The 19,631-nt window shown below is 41.3% G+C and overlaps 1 protein-coding gene across 2 annotated transcripts; it reads left to right on the forward strand.

Moving 5' to 3' along the window:
- The first annotated feature begins 4,174 nt into the window (after positions 1 to 4,174).
- Positions 4,175 to 19,503, forward strand: bmal2 (basic helix-loop-helix ARNT like 2). Of its 2 annotated transcripts, none has more exons than XM_083973693.1 (17): positions 4,175 to 4,456; positions 9,746 to 9,875; positions 9,973 to 10,026; positions 10,359 to 10,400; positions 10,514 to 10,671; positions 11,079 to 11,158; positions 11,713 to 11,805; positions 12,389 to 12,506; positions 12,580 to 12,729; positions 12,912 to 13,155; positions 13,347 to 13,453; positions 14,322 to 14,472; positions 14,568 to 14,638; positions 14,768 to 14,882; positions 15,017 to 15,107; positions 15,800 to 15,899; positions 16,002 to 19,503. In XM_083973693.1, exons 1-17 carry the CDS (start codon positions 4,396 to 4,398, stop codon positions 16,157 to 16,159), a joined length of 1,923 nt encoding a protein of 640 aa, XP_083829819.1. In that variant the 5' UTR covers positions 4,175 to 4,395; the 3' UTR covers positions 16,160 to 19,503. The 2 variants fall into 2 exon arrangements, with proteins under 2 accessions (XP_083829819.1, XP_083829820.1); XM_083973694.1 differs by having other exon boundaries at positions 14,771 to 14,882.
- The last annotated feature ends 128 nt before the right edge of the window (positions 19,504 to 19,631 follow it).

The following is a 19,631-nucleotide window of genomic DNA, read 5'->3' on the forward strand; positions in this document are numbered from 1 at the left end:
TGAATTATAAAAAAAAAATTAAAAAAAAGCATTTGAGTCGTGCGAATGGCAATTATACTGACGCACAACTCTGTGGAGACACAACAACAACACACACTACGCTCTGTTTGACATGTCATCTGAGCTCAGTCACTCAGAGAATGTGCACCGTATGAATGATGACTGGTCGCACCTCGCCAACTCTGAGCACAGCGACAGGAGGTCACAGTCACACAGTAGTAACTGTCTCTAGTCAGTGTGCGAGTGTGTGTGTGTGTCTGTGTGAAACAGCGCATATGTTAAACATGATAACAATATATGACTCAACAGTTCCTACTGTTCTTACTGTAATGTGCATCTTTACAATTTCACTGAAAATTACATGAAATATAAAATGTTTAAAACACACTATGGTCATTAACGCAAATATGTTTAGATTTTTTTTCAAAGAAATGGTGAAAAGTGGAGAAATTGGTCTTTTATACTTGGCAACAAAATTTAAAACATACTATTGTAAACAGCTGGAGGGTTTCCAAGTTACCTCTCGTGTGTGTGTGTGTGTGTGTGTGTGTGTGTGTGTGTGTGTGTGTGTGTGTGTGTGTGTGTGTGTGTGTGTGTGTGTGTGTGTGTGTGTGTGTGTGTGTGTGTGTGTGTGTGTGTGTGTGTGTGTGTGTGTGTGGCGAGCTGTCAGAGGAGATCTGGTGAGAGTGGGCTAATTGGAGTTAATTCACCATCTGTCTGTGTGAGCCAGCAGACAGGGTCATTAGCAGAGACAAGTCCAGCCACAGGGGAGGCCGAGAGGGGAATCACTATCCCTCACTTTCTCTCCCTCTGTCTTCAGTTTTTTTTCTTTTCTTCCCCATCTACCAAACCGGCTCTTGTCTCCATCTTTTTTTCTGCCCGTGAGTCTGTTTGATGTCCCTTTCTCAAATGTTTCAGATCCTATGGCTTCAAATTTCTCACACCTGCCAAGCACAGACTTAGAAATATATTTTTACTTATTTGTTTGACGTACTGAGTCTGTTTTATACAGAGATTTCTTTGAAATGGTAATAATCTGTGTCTAGAGAGCTCTGTTTGATTTAATGGGATTATGTTGGATCCCTGCTGCCCTCTGCTGGCCAGATGTTGGTCCCAGATCACAGAGCTAAACAGAGATAATTCAGACCTAACAGAGGAAGATTATCGTGCTGCCCACCAACCACAGAGGGAACAACATCTGCCAGCTGACAAAACTCTTCTCAGTCTTCTTCGGCTGAGGTACACGAGCCCAGTCCTGCCTTTCCTCCGAGTCTGATTTCTTTTAGTTTTAGAAAGAGACATGTTGGTGTTAACATCAATCAATTTCATAAAAGGAATTCCTGTAATATATAACAATGACATAACAATTCTTTAAAAGTGGATTTTATGACATGGCCTTGTGGGACTGTTTTTAAATTAATTGATAGATTTGTGAGGCAAAACGTGAAACCAACAAAAATGAGCCCTTAGTCCTTTTTATTTTCTGAATAAGTCATGCCTGCCATCTAGTGTTTGCAGTGCGGAGGTGACACATGATTCATTAATTGATTGTGCAGAGAGACACAAAATAAAGTGTATTCAAATCTGTTTAGAACTGGATTTACACTGGAAATAAAAGTGGTTTTAGATACTGTAAAGACTTAATGTATCTGTTTGTGAATTCACAATGTGGGTATATGCAGTTAAATTAAAGTTGTGGATATCTGAAATGAACTGATGGGAATTAGACTGTGTCTTGTGGCGCACCTTGTTAACATTTAATAGCCAGTCTAGATATGTATAACAGATATCTGTAATTCTGTTCTTTTTAGTCAAAATGAACATTTTAGATATGCACAACTTTATTCTTCCTTGGATAAATGACGTCACTTTTCCCTTTTATGTTTATGACGTTTCTCATTACAGATATGATTATTTCAATTGTAGGTATCCACAGTGTTATACAGTCTGTGGATCACTGCCCAGCCAACATGCCCATGTGAGCCCACTGTGGGTACCTGTGGGTTTACTGTGAGACAGTGTGAGCAAGGCAAAACCCCACATAATCCCAAATTGGCCCCACATGTCCTTTTCCCTTTGGGGCCCCTATGTTGCTTTTATTGGGCAAACTCAACTGTGGGCTTGACCAGAGAAAGCCTCTATGGAGAAAGCCCATGCGGGGTCCTACAGACGTTTCGTCCCTCTGAGGCCCAGAGAGGGTATTCTTTAGGCAACCCACTGTGCTATTGCCCAAAGAAAGCCCACATGTGGGCTAGTTTATGTAGGGCCCACAGCACCCCTTGGAGCCAGATATCCAAAATGACATTCTTCCTACCCACAATTGTCATTTCAGATAGCTATCCACAAGTCTATGGATCAGCACAACTGACGTCGGTTCTGACTACCCAAGGATGTAAATAGGAGCCATGCTGCTCCTGAAGAAGTCAGGGTGGACTTTGTCAAGCTGGGTAAGTGCAAGGAGCTGGTCCCCAGTGATGAGAACTGGTTCTACATCAGAGCTGCATCCACAGTCCATCACCTGTGCCTCCATGGTGGTGCTGGTGTTGGCTCCATGACCAGGATCTATGGATGTCACAAGAGAAACTGCATGTGTCCTGCCCACTTTAGTGCAGGATCCAACTGGTGCCCTGGTAAGGGGCCCATGAGCTGCTCAAGATGATGATTGCAGACTGACCTCGCAGGGAACCAGAGACCTGGACAGGTTGCAGCTGCAAACAAGAAATCTGTTTAATAAATCCCACACAGGATTTGTGAATCCACCCCTGGGAGTGTTCCCACTGCCCACCACTGGAGGAGGCTGACTTGGTGACCACCTGGCTAGCTGCAGCGACAGGCTGATTAGCTCGGCATGGCACGGCATCTAGGTTGGAGGGGCCAAAGCAGGGAAGCCGTGGGAAGCCGCACACCCACGGCTTGGGGCATACATTGATAACAGATAAAAAGCAACACACACACACACACACAAAAAACCTCACCTTAGCCTCAACAGAGTTTAAAGGTATAGAGTTAGAGTTTATGTCTTGGACATTTTTTTCAGATAATTTCATAGAAGCCTACATGCCTCCAACATCAAATAAAATTTGCTCTCGGTTTAACTTTAGCAATTTGTTACTGTGGGAACCTGTCTGGAGTCTGAAAATGAATTTGTTAAACAGCTGTCACGGTGTCCCGCCCACAGCGCCATGTGATTAGTTAAATAATTTCCCCATCATCATGAACGGGGAAAGTGACGTCATTTTGCCTGAGAAGACAAATTTAGTCAGTCTTGACTAAAATTATGCATAATCCAGACTAGATCCAAACACCTCCCTACAGCATGTACCTGCCCTAGAGGCTCCAGGATGCTCTCATCTCTCTTCTCTCCAGGTGTTGTATCTGGGAGGTTGCCAACTTGCCATCATTTATGCCAGGTAGTAGGTAGATTTCAGGTCTTCAAGATCCTAGAATTGATTTAAGTGGGTTAAAGTAACTTGAGGAAAACTTATCTATCACTCTCTAGGTTTGTATTCTCTTAATTTTCTGGTGAGACACTGACATTGAGCCAGCTAATCGACAAAGCTCTTATTATATTCTTCTCATTCAGAAAGTCTAGGCTATCTTAACCCCTGAACACAGGTTTTCAATGCAGTCTGAGCTTCAAATGTGATGCTTTTATTTTTCACTCACTGCCAATAGTCGTGCTCTTGGAGTTTTTTTCTCTCTCTCTTTCAAGATGGGCCAACCTCTGCATTATCTCATCACACAGTCATTATTGAGCCTCCTCTAACCTACTGTATGCTCATGACTACTGTTTGCCTGAGCTTATCAGCCTGAGCATACTCTTGTTAATAGGCTACTTGCTCATACACATGTCTTATCCTCTGGCTTCAGCAACATTACACAATATTTCGAATACATAGCATTAGGTTTGTTGATTTTTATGGATTGCATCTTCTAAGTGAATTAAAATCCAACACATACAATAAACAATCTTTAAGGGGATGGATGTCAGCTTTATCAGCCTTCAATAGCCTATGTAGCCTAGATACATTTTTTCGACAGACCTGAATGGAGCACAGCACATAGGGCCCGGTGCCGGTGCAGCTGCAGCGGTGACTCCGGTGAACCGGCAGGAGGAGACTGCGTCCTGCCTTCCGCGTTTCCCCCCACTTCTCCACCACCACTGTCCCACTTTATGCGCACGCTGCTGCTATCGTTGTGCTGCTATACTCTCAGCGCTTCTAGTCTGAGACAATAACAACGTATACAGCTCTGATTGCGCCTGCAGGCTCTGTCACAACCCCGTCCAGTTAATAACACACAGAAGCAGCAGCAATAATACTATCTCGGAGTAGTCCACCGCCTCATCCATGCATTGGAGTCCCGGGCCCCAGCGCACCGGCCCCGGCTCCAGCCATGTCGGCCAGGAACGCACCGGCTGGTGGCGATGACAGAGCGGGAGGAGGCGAACCGGCAGGTAACGTTAAACGAAACACCACCGAAGGGTTTTTCCACTTCTGATGTTGTTGACACTAAATAGCAATATGTCTGTGTGTTTGTTAAGATTTGGGCCCAGAAGACGGAAGTGTAGCGGTGTAATTTAGGATGTTTGTTTTTTTTTCTCTCTCGCCGGTCGGTCGTAACTTTGCGCTATTTCAAAACTAGGTCAGTAGATCAGTAGAGCAAACTCGCCATTTACGGCGTTTATGTAAGACCTGCACGACATTGTTTGTCATATCACAAACATATCGTGCAGACAATTGCTCTGTTTGGGTTTGTCATGAGCGGTAACGTCATGAAGGGTCTTTATTGCAATGCCTTTATCTGTAGCGTCTGTTGTTGGCCAAACCTACACAAATGGTAGCTTAGCGTTTAGCTTAGCGGCGCTAGCATGACCTGTTTACCGGAGGAACCGTCTCAAAAACTCCCGATTCTGTCGAAGCTGCTTTTACAGCCCACGAGAATACATCACCGTGGATAGTGTCGATGTGTTTCGTGGGCATTGGTTTATGAAAGAGCCGGTGTCACATTGTGTAAAGCGGGCTTCAAGTGTCCGCTGCTGTGTAGGCCCTAACTGGATGTAGCCGACGGTCGTTCGACCCGGCGCAACCGTTGATCTGTTGCTAGCCGACGGTCGTTCGAACCATCTCAACCGTTGATCTGTTGCTAGCCGACGGTCGTTCGAACTAGAGTGCTCTAGTTCTAGTTCGAACCGGCTGCATCACTACGGAGTTGGCTGTTCCGTTGATCATTTTCCACTCAGGGCTTAGTTAGTTAGTTAGTAAGTTAACGAGTTAAAGACCGACGATGTCAGGTCACTCGGGGGAAAGGAAACAAGAGTTGTAAACAGCCAGGGTTCGTAATTGGTAATAATAATAACGAGCAAAACTCAAGATGAACTACACTGAAGGATCTTTAGCGTGGTTGAACGTTTGTGTGCTTTCACTTCTCTGAAGTTGGGTATAGATAAGAGTCCAAAACATTTGAAGACTATTGCACTCAGAAGCCACAGGGCTAAAACCTTCTCTCTTTTTTTTTTTTTTTAAATTAACTGGGCTTCAGGCTTTGATCAGCGTGTATCAATCAAGCACATATTTGACATAATTATTTGACATGATAACATGTTATTAACAGTGTGTTTTGCAATGACAAAACAATACCCCTTTTCAGTAAATAGTCTCAGTGGTGTTGAATTATAGTTACATAAAATGTAGGTCAAAAGACTAGATAATTTTAAGGTCCTGTACGATAAGGATTCCTAAAATTTCTATAAGATAGCTTAATACATAGGCTACACACGGAAGTCTTAGAGGACACACACGCTCACACACACAACAGGAATTACATGGTTTGATATTTAGATAAGATAAATTTCAACAAGTGACTGCATAGCCTACATTGCTTTTTGATTGGAACGTATTTTGATAAAGAACATACTTCCTTAAAGCAGAAGTAAGTGATATATTTGTGTTAATATAAGTCTTAAATAGTTATATCTTCCGACAGCAATCACTTACATGGAGTGTTTGGTCTGAAACACGGGTCTGTCAGTCACTCTGCTCTGCTCTGAGCCGAGGAGAAAACATTTATCGTATCCTACAGTTTTTATCCAATGAGGAGAGAGAACGGCATGCAGGGCTGTGTGTGCAGCCCATAGACTGTAAAAAGAATGGACGTAGCGTCCGTGACGTCACCCATTGGTTTTGGGGAGTCGTTTTTGTGACTCAAATATGGCGGCCCTGGACAGCGCCATGTTGGATTGGCCGGCCGAGAACCGCCGAGAACCCGCCCACTGGCCTCGAAGCAGCTGTCCACGGAGCTGCTCGGGCCTGTCACTCAACATTTCCGCGCCCTAATTGGCCAGGGTTTTAACCTAATAACAGTAAAACGGTAGAGTTTAAAAAAAATTCACCCCCCTCAGAGTGTGTGCGGGGGTAGAAACTATCGATTGAGAAAAAAAAACGTTCTGACACCAGGCTTTTAACATGTTTATTGAGGATGTAAAATCGGCGATTTTAACATGGGGGTCTATGGGGAATGCTCCCTTCTGACACCAGCCCCCAGAGGAAGCAGAGGGGATTGCAGTTTTTTGAACGCGGAAGTGAGCTTCACTTCTCAGATCCACAACTGCCCCCTTGGTGCAGCCAAGGGACGCCGTGAATGTGGCGACGTAGGGACGAGGACTGTTATGGTGCGTTCAAGGAAACTCGTATTTTTCCGACCGTGAAGTCGTACCAGTTCGATCTGGTACGAGTTCACCGGTCGGAAGTTACGAGTGGCCGTTATAGTGACTTTCACCGGTAAAACAGGTCGGAAAAACACGAGTGGGTTGCCTGGAACGCTACAAAGTCGTAAATTGTGACTTGAAGCTGTAATTTACGATTTCCAAAGCCTGCCTGGAACGCAGCATTAGCGAAAACGACCGGACCACTTACTTCTGCTTTAATAATCTTCATTACATATTTCAAATCTGTAGGCTTGGCTTCTTGAGAAAATGTCTCAATTACTGTAAGTTAATAACTGTAAAATAGTTAACCATATTTACAACCAGTTTAGGGTTGTGGTGTTTCCCCAGAGAGAAATATTGTTTATGTGCTGCTGTCAGTAAACTGCAGGGAAACATCAGCTAGCACATTTTATTCCATGACAAATGTGACCCCACTTGACATTTATTGGTAATTAGCTTAAATGGCCTAAATTGGCCCGCTAAAGTATTGGCCAAACTCTGTTAAGCATTCCCAGCTCTACAAGGCAGGAAATGGCTGGTCAGTGGAGATCAGATTACATTTGTTTGATGGCAACAAAACCTTTTGTACTTGGGCAGATATTACACTATTCTTTTAAACAAAGAAAGTCCTAGATACAGCATGTCATTTTTTTTGCTACTGGTCTCTTAATTATGGAGTTGGGTGATATTGGGAAGTAGCATGGGGTAAGGCGAGGAGTTGTCCCCACAACCACCACCATCATTTCATTAGCTTCTCAGAGTGTGTCAGTCATTCAGGAGGTATTTATCAGGAGCTGAATTATCCTCAGAGCTCTCCTCCAATCAAAACCCACATGGCAGGGGATTGTAATCAGTAAAAACACTCTGTAAATCAGTTTTATGTTAATTATCAGTGTTTGACATCTCAGGCTTTGCTCAGATAATTTCCCTGATAACTTCCAATGATGAAGTGTTTGATTTCCAGTTGACTTTGAACCCGCTGTTGATTATAAACCTTTATTTTTAGAGTAGTAAGGCGGTTATCCTTTTCAAAGCAATAATACAGCACACTCAAAAACACCCTGTCAGGATGCCACAGTTGAAATCGTTATTGTTCTTACTCATTGACTGCGTTCACATTCGTCATTTTCGACAGTTTGTGTTACTGAGGAGGAGATTGTAGCCATCTCTCCTCTTCATCCAAATTCAGATTTTTCCTCTATATAACATGTTTTTCTCTGGCTACTAACACATTGATTAGTTTTAAATTAGTAGAGTGCAAACCTCTGCCAAAGTCAGACAATCCTGCACATCTGTCCGATCCAGATTACTTTCTGGATCTAGATCCAGGAATCCGGATCTGAACCAAATTGTTCAAACTCGTAGATCTCAATACCATAGAGCTACCTGATTTGTATCAAGGGGCATTCAGATTACAAATCTTCCCCTTTTAATGGGATCAGTGCCAAAACTGAATGGGTTCCCCGCTTCTTCTTTTTTGCGTAACCCTGATTAACAAACCGACAAAGGTGAAAACATTTAGCTGAAAGTATTTAACTGTGCATCATTGTAGCAGAAATGTCTCATACTGACTCGGGCCTTATCAAATCAAGTTGTGAACAATGATAGACTGTGGCTTTACTCAGCAGATCCCGTGTGCCTATGATTCACTTCATGAATTTGAATTCATGTGGCACAATAAAGCCCATGACCTAGTTTAGCACTTATTTTTTCTAGCCTTGTGGCTGTTGTTTTTGTTATTGTGTGTGATAACCTAGAAGTGTAACCTAGAAACTTGACTTGAAATCAACTAGATCATTTCCAATAGTGACAGTGAGAATAGGATGTTCAGGGTGTGTGGGGTTATTTCCGTGTAGCAGATGCTCCTTCTAAGACTGAGTGAATGAGTAAGTTAATGAATATGTGAGCTAGACAGAGGGATTGTGGGAGTTGGCAGAGACATGACTGTTTGGTGTGATGTCCAGTACCGTAATCCAGTTTCCCCTCTCTGTAACCCTGTAATCTCAACAGGTGTAGTAGGATTAAAAATCAGATTGTTACTGATATTTTTAATTACTGTTCGGGTTACAGGGTCTGTGGAACAGCGTTAAAAATAGCTGTCATGGATATAGGCTACATTTGGTGTCTCGTGCCTTTCTCTTCAGTTACTCTGCCACACACGTGCACAATCTTTTGAGGACATGACTAAATCAGCTTCTCTAGACGTATAAAGACCACTTCCTGTGCGTGATCTTTTCTCTGTGATATAGTGATTAACGTATTTCATTCTTTTAAAATCAACAGATTAGCTGGTAGTGAAATACATGTTTTGTTGCATCTGTAACTGAAGGTGTAGTGCAAAAAGACTTAGACCTAAAATCCACTACAATGATGATGCTGCAATAGGCTGTTGCCTATACAGAGAAACGTGCATCTCAAGCCAACAAGCTTAACAAAAGCGGTTCGACCAGAACAACCAGTTATCAGTTAGTTATGAGGCTGATCATTAGACAAGTAAGGTTATGGGGATTTGCCCTGAGGGTATTAAGCAGAAAGAAAGTTGTTTTAAAAAATTCCAGTGATATGTTTATTCACCACACCCAAAATATGTTCTACAGGTTTCAATTTCTGACATTCATTTCTACATTGCAAGCAAGCCTTTTCTTTAAACTTTAAAGTGACCTTGTGTGGAACATCAAGGTCATTATTGAACACAAGTGCATAAAAAACATTATCAATGATCCTTAGAGCATCATTGGCTGCTATTTTTACACTGTTGCCTCTTCATTGACACTTTTCTACACCGTCTATAATGTGGACTGATATGGGAAGTGTTGTGATATACTGTACACAGTGTGGGAGGTTATCTCCCATCATGGCTTTTCATGATCGTCACTGCGATCAGTATGATGATCTTTCACTTATGTTACATCTGAGAAAGTTAAATGTTACAGCCTTGCAACACAGTAGAATGAAGATCGTGTCCAATATGCTTGCAAATGAAATCGGGTCTCAACCCCTTAAAACCAGCAGCAGCTCATTGTGTTTTATGTGTTTCAGAGATTCTGCTGGTTGAGGAAAACCAAAGCAGTTCTGGCTCTCTTCCCGGCCTGATGACCCCAGCCTCAGCTGCTGGCATGTCCTTGAATATGGAGATGCCCCGGAAGCGCAAGGGCAGCATAGACACCCAGTGAGTATGAGTGTGATCCATTTAATTTGGCTGTAAGAAAACCTCATAGCTTTAATTGATGCTAGTTGTTACTGACCTTCATTATTTTTATTCCAAGGGATACAAAATCATCTTCCATCCTTGATGCAGATATGGAAGACGACCTATACAGGTACTGTTGACATAGCTGGATAGATTGAGTAACTAATTTGTCAAATGTCGTAGTAAACTCAATATCTGGATCTTGAGCTCTTGGTCCAACAAAACAAGACATTTGAAGATGTTACCTTAACTTCTGCAAAGTTGTTGAAGGCATTTTTATAGAGTAAATTATTTATTGACCAGTTAATTGTCAAATTATTCAATATGAGCAATTGTTGGTTGTAACCTAACTGTGTCCTATTTACAAGCTTTGAACCTCACCCGTTGATTGCGTGGTGTTGCACATTAACATGTTTTTGCAGACAATTTTTACATTTCAAATGCTTTCTTTCTTTTTTACAGGTCAGATGGAGAGGACCAACATGTCAAAATGAAATGCATCAGGTATGTACGTCTGTATTTATAAAACATTTTACGGTTTTAGGTTTAACGGATGGTTTACTAAGTGAAAGCAGAAACCTTCTTTGAATGTGATTTCTTAATTCACGCCTCCACAGGGAACCACACAGCCAAATCGAGAAGAGGAGACGGGACAAAATGAACACCCTCATTGACAAACTATCAGCCATGATCCCGACCTGTAACCCTATGTCTCGTAAGCTGGACAAACTCACGGTGCTCAGAATGGCCGTGCAGCACCTCAAATCTCTCAAAGGTACGAAGTCAATCGATGGCCAGCAGTGTTGAAAGTAATATCACCTGACATCATGGCCGGGCTATAGTGCTTCAAGTCCTGACGTCTTCGTTTTAGCCAACAATTCTGTCGGCTATAAAACACTGTACTCTCTGTATAGTGTTGCACACATATGTTACTGAGATTTGGAAACAATAAAACAATCCAACAATTTAATCGGATTATGCAGAGACGGTTTTATTTGGAGGCAGCACTGACGGTTAGAACAGAGAGTTTGATAGTAATGCATTTCAGTGATGTTCCTGTCTCAGTATTTTTTTGTTTCAATATAGACAGGATTGATGGCTTAAAAATCTGAAAATAAGATCCAGGTGTAAATTAAAAAAAAATCCTTTTACTAAATGTCTGATATCTGTTTGGATTTTTAGGTTCAGCAAGTTCGTTTTCTGAAGCTAGTTATAAACCATCATTCCTTCCCAATGAGGAGCTGAAACACCTCATCCTCAAGGTAAATGTACCTAGTCTGTGCACGCAATTTGAGAAACAGTCACTGTAATTCAATACTTGTTTATTTTTAAGATAGTTTACTTCAGGCATCAGGTAAATACTCCTGATACAAAGCTAAGCATGTAAGCTGTCAATCACTTCCAAAACTTGTCTTTAAATAGTTACTGATCAGGTAACAAACCTGTGCCGGAGGCAGCGTCTCTGCTTTTCTGCCAGTTAAGATCATGAGAAATGTACAAAACCAACAAAAAACAACACTGATGTTATCTGAAGAGGAACTTTATGACTGTATTTTTGTATCTGCAATGTATCATCATAACTCCTAAAATGCATAGAGTTTTAGTTTTATTCGCTGATGTTGGCTTTTCTACTTCTAGTTGACTGTCAATAGCAGAAAGTTGGGAAGTGCACACGTTTTTACTATATTCACCACAATAAATACAATACATCATAGTAGATATATGGAATAAACAATTTACTGAGTGGCCTCTTACTTCTGTCCTCACCATGTCATCATATTGCCTTCCCCTTCCCCCATGTGTCTTTGTTGTGCAGGCTGCAGATGGTTTCCTGTTTGTAGTGGGCTGTGATCGTGGGAAAATAGTTTTTGTCTCAGAGTCCGTCACGAAGATATTAAATTATAGTCGGGTAACACTTTTACATTTACATTTTTGTTGATGAGAAAACCCCGGGCACACCAGATGCATCGTGTTAATTGACCAGAAATCACCAGCGACATGATTGACATCATGAGCACACATTTCATTGAAATACATTTTAGAGGCACTAAATTGATCCTCATCTTTGCATTGTGTCATTTAAGAAATCATATGTGTCTGTGTGAGGACGTTCAGATGAATCCATTATTGCAATTTTGTTTTTAAATTTTCAAATCCATAGTTGCAATTCATGTATCATTGTGTAGTCAATTCTCTCAGTTTGTGAATCATGTGTGCTTCTGATGCTTAATTCCTGTTCGATTTTATAAATGAACTGTGAGAAATGATCCATTGCCTCTCATTCCTGCTTAAACCTGAGCCTCCTCTTTACACAGTATCTATCTGATGTGCTCCGGGGTCAAACGTTCACAACCAGTGTAATTTTTGAAATTTGTTATTAGCCAGCAAGAATTGCTTTTGATGCAGAATGGTTTTGACATTTCTTTTTGTCAGCATGGGTCCTATGTTTAGGTCAGTTTAATAGATGTGTTGTGTTTTTCTTCTTTCTCCAGACGGAGCTGATTGGACAGAGCCTGTTTGATTACATACACCCCAAAGACATGGGAAAAGTGAAGGAGCAGCTGTCGGCTTCTGAATTATACCCTCGTGAACGCCTAATAGATGCTAAAAGTAAAGCAGTTTTGAGAGTGGGTGAGTTATTTAGTTACTTGGTTGGTTACTTACACTACTGTCATGTTCCCAGCCGGTCTGCAGGTCCAGGCTGACCTCCCAGTCGGTGCAGCGCGGCTGTGTTCAGGCGCGCGGCGCTCTTTCTTCTGCCGCATGAAGTACAACAAGGTTTCTGTCAAAGTGGAGGAGAAGGAATTCCAGGCCAGCACTTCCAAAAAGAAAGGTAGGACTAGGGAGATTACACAAGTGATTACAGAGCAGGTTGGATTTGTATCGCCAGGGATTAATGTGTAACAGCTAATGTAATAAAATCTTAATCAGCTACTCAGTTTTGACATGAAAGAACCGACTTACTGTATCTTGTATCATATTTGACTTGTGTTTCATGTCTGCATGTGCCAACAGAGTCACAGAAGTACTGCACAGTCCACTGTACGGGCTACATGCGCAGCTGGCCCACCAGTCAGCTGGGAGCGGACGGGGAGGGAGAAGCAGACAAGCAGGACAGCTCCCACTTCAGCTGCCTGGTGGCAGTGGGACGTGTCCACTCCCATTCGTCTCCCCAGGTCAACGACGAAGTCCGAGTCAAACCAACAGAGTTTGTCACACGCTATGCCATGGATGGCAAATTCACCTTTGTTGATCAAAGGTAGAAATATATTTCAGTGAAGGGGGGCAGAGGGGGGCCATGATGTATATACTGTATGTCAAAACTCAAACCCATTGATATTTCTAACAGATTTGACTCTGATCAACAGACACTGTTGGTGTCAATGGAAAACCAAGTGAAGTTCATGCTGTATTCCAAATGATATAGTACACATTTCATTTCCTCTGCAGAGCAACAACCATTCTTGGTTATCTTCCCCAAGAACTGCTTGGGACATCATGCTACGAGTATTTTCATCAAGATGACCTACTACATTTAGCTGATAGACATCGAAAAGGTAAATCAAATGTTTCTATGACACCCAGGCATGAGGCACAGGTCAGTCATGTGCTATTTTTATGTCTACTTTGAAACTTTGAAAGTAGATGACTGTTGCAGAATTTTTCTCCGCATTTTATGTCTGCTGGCTCAGTTTCAGACAGCAACAACAAACAAACTCAGACTCTAACCATGAATACTCAAATGGAAAACTCTGGGTTTTGGCTCCTGATCTGACTCGATTCAATCTGTTCACTCTTGAGTTAACAATGAGCATGAGTAATATCAAAAAGCCATGATTATGGCGCTCAGATTCAACAATTTACTCCAGTAACGGGTACCTAAAGAGCACAGCCTCCATTTTGATCAGGTGAAGCCAGAAAGATAAATGTGGGATGTTGACACACATTTATCTTTAAATACAACAGCAGCAGTGTAAGAACCTGTGGAGAAAAGAATTAGTAAGTTTAAGTCACATTTTATTAAGCACCATCCACTAAACTTCAAAATGTATTAGACTTATCCTAATGTATGTAAAGTTCTGCGTAAATGTTTAATCGGTTAATTCAGCTTTGACCTTGGAATTTCAATAGATACAGAAGACAGATTTTAGTGATAAGGATGAAACTGATCAGTAAATTGATTCATGATTTGTAACCTCAAATTCTGACCCAGGAACAGTTGAATGATTTTCAGTTGAATACTTACAGTGTAGTACAGTACACTCACTTTTAAATTACATTTAGTTCACTTTGATATAGTTTCATTTAACCTGCTTTCTGGAATAGCCATGTAGTTGTGTCCTCTGTCTTAAGCAGGTGATGATGATGCTCTGTTTTCCCTTGTTCAGTCCTTTAATCTGTCCTCTCACTGTTTTTCCTCCACAGTGCTGCGGAGTAAAGAGAAAATTGAGACAAGCTGTTATAAGTTCAAAACAAAATACGGCTCTTTCGTCACTCTGCAAAGTCAGTGGTTTAGTTTTGTAAATCCCTGGACCAAAGAAGTAGAATACATAGTGTCAACTAATACAGTCATATCGTGAGTATATCCTTCAATCTCATGTGCATTGCCTGCATATCTTTGTTGGTGAGATTGATTCATGCTAATCCGTTCTTTATTTCACCTCTCACTAGGCATGATAACAGTCGAACCAGTCGATCAGGAAACAAGTCTGAGCAGACGAGCAATTCCAGGACTTCTGAAGGTCAGTTCAGATATAAAATGAAGAAAATGCATCAAAACCGTCTTCGATATCTTGAATATAGATTGTGTAGTAAAAGCACACTGTACATGTTTTCTGGTTTGTCACATTGAACGTTTTTGTTTTTGTCAGAAGATGGCAAGAAGACTCTTCCAATTATACCAGGTGTCTCTACATCACCTGGAACGATGATTTATGCTGGAAGCATTGGGACCCAGATCGCCAATGAGCTCCTGGATTTCAACAGGTGTCCTCTTTACTTTCAATAACAGAGGCTGTCAGTTATAGGATAATACAACTGCAACTACCTTTTTTCTTTTTGGGCATTAATGCTTATCAGTTGTTGTAGGTATTAATCCATCTGTGTCTGTGCTACTTCAGGATGAACTCATCACCTTCCAGTGGTAATGTCAGCCCGTTCAGTATGCCACAGGATAAGTCTCCACAAACTAACAATCAAGTCAGCAACAATGTAAGTTTGAATGCATTCATATCATCATTTGTGCAGGTGGCACAGCCCACAAGTCAAATAAATTGTTTCTCATTCATAAAGCTGCATGACTTTGCAGACTAACCCGGTCCTTGATGGCTTACTGTAGTTAATGAATACAGTGTTTCTGTTTGATTTGGAAAATGCTCACAGATGAGTAGTTTTTTTGAGGAATTGTTGAGTATACTTTTTGCAGTGCAAACAACCGTTTAGTTAATCAACTTGCTTCAAATTGGATACCAGTATCAGCTTTTAATATTATGGGACCATAACTTTATTTTTGGCCAAGTATTTGGCCAATGCAGTAAAAAGACTTAACTTCCTGGGGGGGGGGGGATTGATTTCATCAGTGAAATATTTAGTTCTGCAGTAGATAAATGGAGACTAGTTTGCATTATAACAACATTTCACTGATGTATACAACTATTCATGTTATAGCCACCTGTGTTATTATCTTTAATAAAATTTGTTTTAACAAAAACATGCAGAACATGAACAACAGGAAGAGCAGCCCAGAAGCAATCACAGCTTTGTGTGCTTGCAGATTATAGTTCAGCTCCCTCTAAGGACATAATTTAACCAGCATAGGTTTGAATTTCCTCTTTTTCTTCCTCCGTGGCTCAATCCCTGCCATGTTGCTGCTGGGCTGTAATCTTCTACGCTTTGGTCACTAGGTGCCAAATGGAGAGGCCACAGACATGGAGATACCAGGAAAGTCCAGCTCAGAGGATGAGCCACAGGGAGCCACATTCTCAGGAGGAGACACACTCATGGGTAAAGTTTCTCATCCTGTCATATAGCCATATATTTGTAAATGATGTTGATTGAATGGTGTTGAATTATCTCCTCTTTTTTTACTCCACCATCTCACCTCAGGGGAGAATTCCCAGCTGGATTTGGACAGTGTGGTTGGACCAGGCCTTAGTAGTCTCAGCAACGATGAAGCAGCCATAGCAGTGATCATGAGCCTCCTGGACACAGATACAAACCTGGGCGAGGCTGTGGACTTTGAAGAGATGCACTGGTCTTTATAGAATCTGTTCTTACAGTGTGATGCTGTAACACACTGAAAAAAACAAAAGCAACCTTGGACCATCAGTTTTTTGGTGACGAGAACTGCTTGAATGCTTACTCGGCAAGATGAAGCATTCTGGTTTTTAAAGACTTTTTTTTATTTATTAGTTACCTTTTTTTTCCACATAAGCTGTGTAGTCTTCGGGTGGCTGCTCTAACAGGACTGGGAGCGATGACAATAAGGGACACCCATTTCCCTCTTCAGAAGGAGGATTTGCCTCTAAAGCCTTACAGCGGTCCGCCTGCCCTGAAACGCTGTTCCTCACTGCTTTCCTCACATCTGCTGTCATCCTCTGTTTAAGTGAAGAGACCTGACAAGGTTGAAGAACCCAGGACATTGCCGAGGCATACGTCATGGTGGCTAGGGATTCCTGCTTGTTTTTCTCCTCCACCGACATTTTAAACAAAGGTTCGGAGTGACGAAGCAAAAACAAAAAAACAATTGCACTGAATCGATTTCATGTTATTTTTTAAAGAGGATGTATTTGATTAGGCACTGTATGGTAAATTAGATGAGAAGAAGACATCTTGGCAACCTGGCCCATGTCTGTGACCCCCCCCCTCCCCTCAGGATCCAAACCGTAGGTAGGCAGTGTACCACGGAAGACCACACTTCCATGACCTCTGACTTTGAGAGTCACCCTATGATGTGTCACTCAGAGATTTTTTCTTAACTTGTCAGTATCTGAACATTTTCCATCAAAACAGTCTAGTAACCTCCTCTCTTGTACACTGACTTGAACATACTGTATGTGTACGTTTAGAATGATTGCAAACACCATGTCTTCAGGCCATATCTGTCTTAAAGGGATAGTTTGCATAGGAAAATGTTTTTAAATCACTTTTTAGTATATTCTCCTCTATAGACTGCCCCAGATATTATATCCCCCATCCCCCCACCCCAGGATGTGTCCACCTTCATGAATTTGTTATTTGCAGTCGGTTTTTGTGGTTGACCATTCATGAACTCCTATAGATTTATGAGCACTACAGTACTACTTCATGCAAAGTGAAACAGCACTTTAGAGGTGGTGAAATGGAAGTTTGGTGGCAACAGCTGAACGGCAAACCCATTTCACATCTGTGTCATTTTATGAATACATGTTTAAGGTTGAGTCTCATGGTAGAAGTGATAAACTCAGGGAGCGATGGAAGCAAATCCGACCCATGTAAACATACAGTAACACAGTTTTTAGTACGTGTGGCAGTATTTGTCCTCCAGTTTTGGTTTTACATACTTTCCTGCATACTGTGTGCATTGGTATGTGGTGTAATGAGTCTGCACTTGTTCACCTGTACGCCTGTTTTCTTACTCTTATGGTCTGCTTTATAATAAGCCATAGCTTTAGCAGTTTTTTGTCGTATACTGTTATGCACTGACAGTCTTTCAGAAGACATAATTATGTTTTATGTGCCTGTCAGAGGCACACGGCATTGTCATGCACCTGCATACATTTGTTAAGGGATTATGCTATGCAGAGCTATCATTCCATAAATCCTAAACTTCAAGCTATGTCTCCTCTCTCCATGTAATTATTACTCCCATATCAACACATGATTCAAAAAACAAAACAAAACCAGAAGATATAAGACATATTAATGACTTGAAGATATGACCTTTGGAGAGAACTTGAAGAAGTCACAGTTGTTTGGAAACTTCTTTTCCCTCATCTAGAGTTTTTGCCCTGTTTTGCCCCTCCTAGATTTTACCACACTGAGAGCCATTCGGTGATGACCTTTATGTTGGTGTATGTGTTGACCTATATATAATATTGTTTCAGGTGATGGCGCTATGAATTGATTGGATTTTAATTACTAAAATGTGTGAAAAAACTGCCAAACTCAGATATTTATAGTTTAATCCTTGCTGATGCCGAATAATACTGACATTATTGGATCAGATGATTAAAATATTTGTTTTGGCTTTAGTAGAAAACATGTTAACAATGATATACACACCTGCTGTTTCACATGATGAAAAACTGAAGCATTTGTCAACATGTGAGTCTAAAATAATGAACTAGCCTACCTAAGTTCAGTTAAATTTGTTCGTCACGTTAGTGTTTAATACCTGAGAGTTGCATATGTTACATTTATCCAGCCACATTTCTTGTGATAGAGTTGAACAGAGTGCAATGAAAGGCAGCCAGTACATGTTAACGTTTTGTTTTTCTGGGAATATAAAGTTTTTGTCTGTGTATCTGCATCTTAACCCTCCACCCCCAGTCAAAGACATAGTAGTAGTGTTACTGTCCACACAGAGAATATATGGAACTGTGTAACCTTTATGCCATTGATTAGACTGGTAACGTGGGCCACAATTTATAGTCGTCTCTTGAGGGCTGAAGAATAGAAATGGTGGTTTTGAGTCATAAAGAATACCGTCTTTTCTCTCCAATGCTTGAATTACGAGGACCCGGTGGATGGAGCAGCTGAACTCACGAGGAACCTCCTGCCTGTGTCCAAAGTGCCTTTGGACATTTCTGCTTGGACACACAATAATAAACCTGTGCTGCTTTTCGGAGATCGCCTCCCACCTGGCGCCTTCGCAGACTGAACGGAGGGCTAAAATGTATCTTTTGGATTAACTTGATACAACATTGCATACTGTGTTCACAGATGAAACAGGAGCTGTACATGTTGGCTTCAGCACTCACTACCTAACCAAACAACCAGAGCTATGGAGTCTGCCATAGACACAGGCTGGTCCTTTTTACAAAAGTAAATGTTTGTATTTTCTTTTCTTTTTTCCGTTGCCCATGCTCAGCCATTGCACTGCTGTAGATGTAATTTTCCCAGAAAGCTAAAACGTTGCTCTCACTTCAGTTTGTTTGGTAGTGACTGAGTCATGAACCTTGAAATGCGGAAAAACTTTTTTTCCTGTCTCCATTTGAAATTTAAAAAAAAAAGTAGACTTTGTAAGCTAGGGAACATTATGCTTTGATTTCATGCCCCGCTTTGTGTCGCGCTGCATGCAGTTGTATCATTTATTGTCATTGTTAGTTTTCTGTCGTATCATTAAACCTGGGAAGTTAAGTCGGACATGACCAACAGTCACTGCACAGGAGGAAGGACCTTATAACCTTTGGTCTTACTTTATGGGACAGTTGGGAGCTTGTTAGTGACTCCATTGTACCACTTCCTGCCACTTTCTAAGTTCATTCTTGTTTGGTTTTTGTGGACCCCAGAGGAAGCACTTACTGTATTTGTTAATTGCATTATTGCTGCTACTTTCAACATGCCTGGGCTGTCCTCCCAGGTTGTCGTGTTAATAAATATTAGTTTACTAAACCCTCAACAAGAAGTTTGGCCATATTTTCAAATCATAAACATCTTGTGAACATCCTCAGCAAATAACATTTTAATTTTGCAGTTTTCTGTCCTTGCAGAGGCAGACTGAGCAGCAGCCTCCTTTTTCTTTTTGAGTAATTA

This window comes from Trachurus trachurus (genome assembly GCF_905171665.1).
Source record: "Trachurus trachurus genome assembly, chromosome: 6".
Taxonomy (NCBI): Eukaryota; Metazoa; Chordata; class Actinopteri; order Carangiformes; family Carangidae; genus Trachurus; species Trachurus trachurus.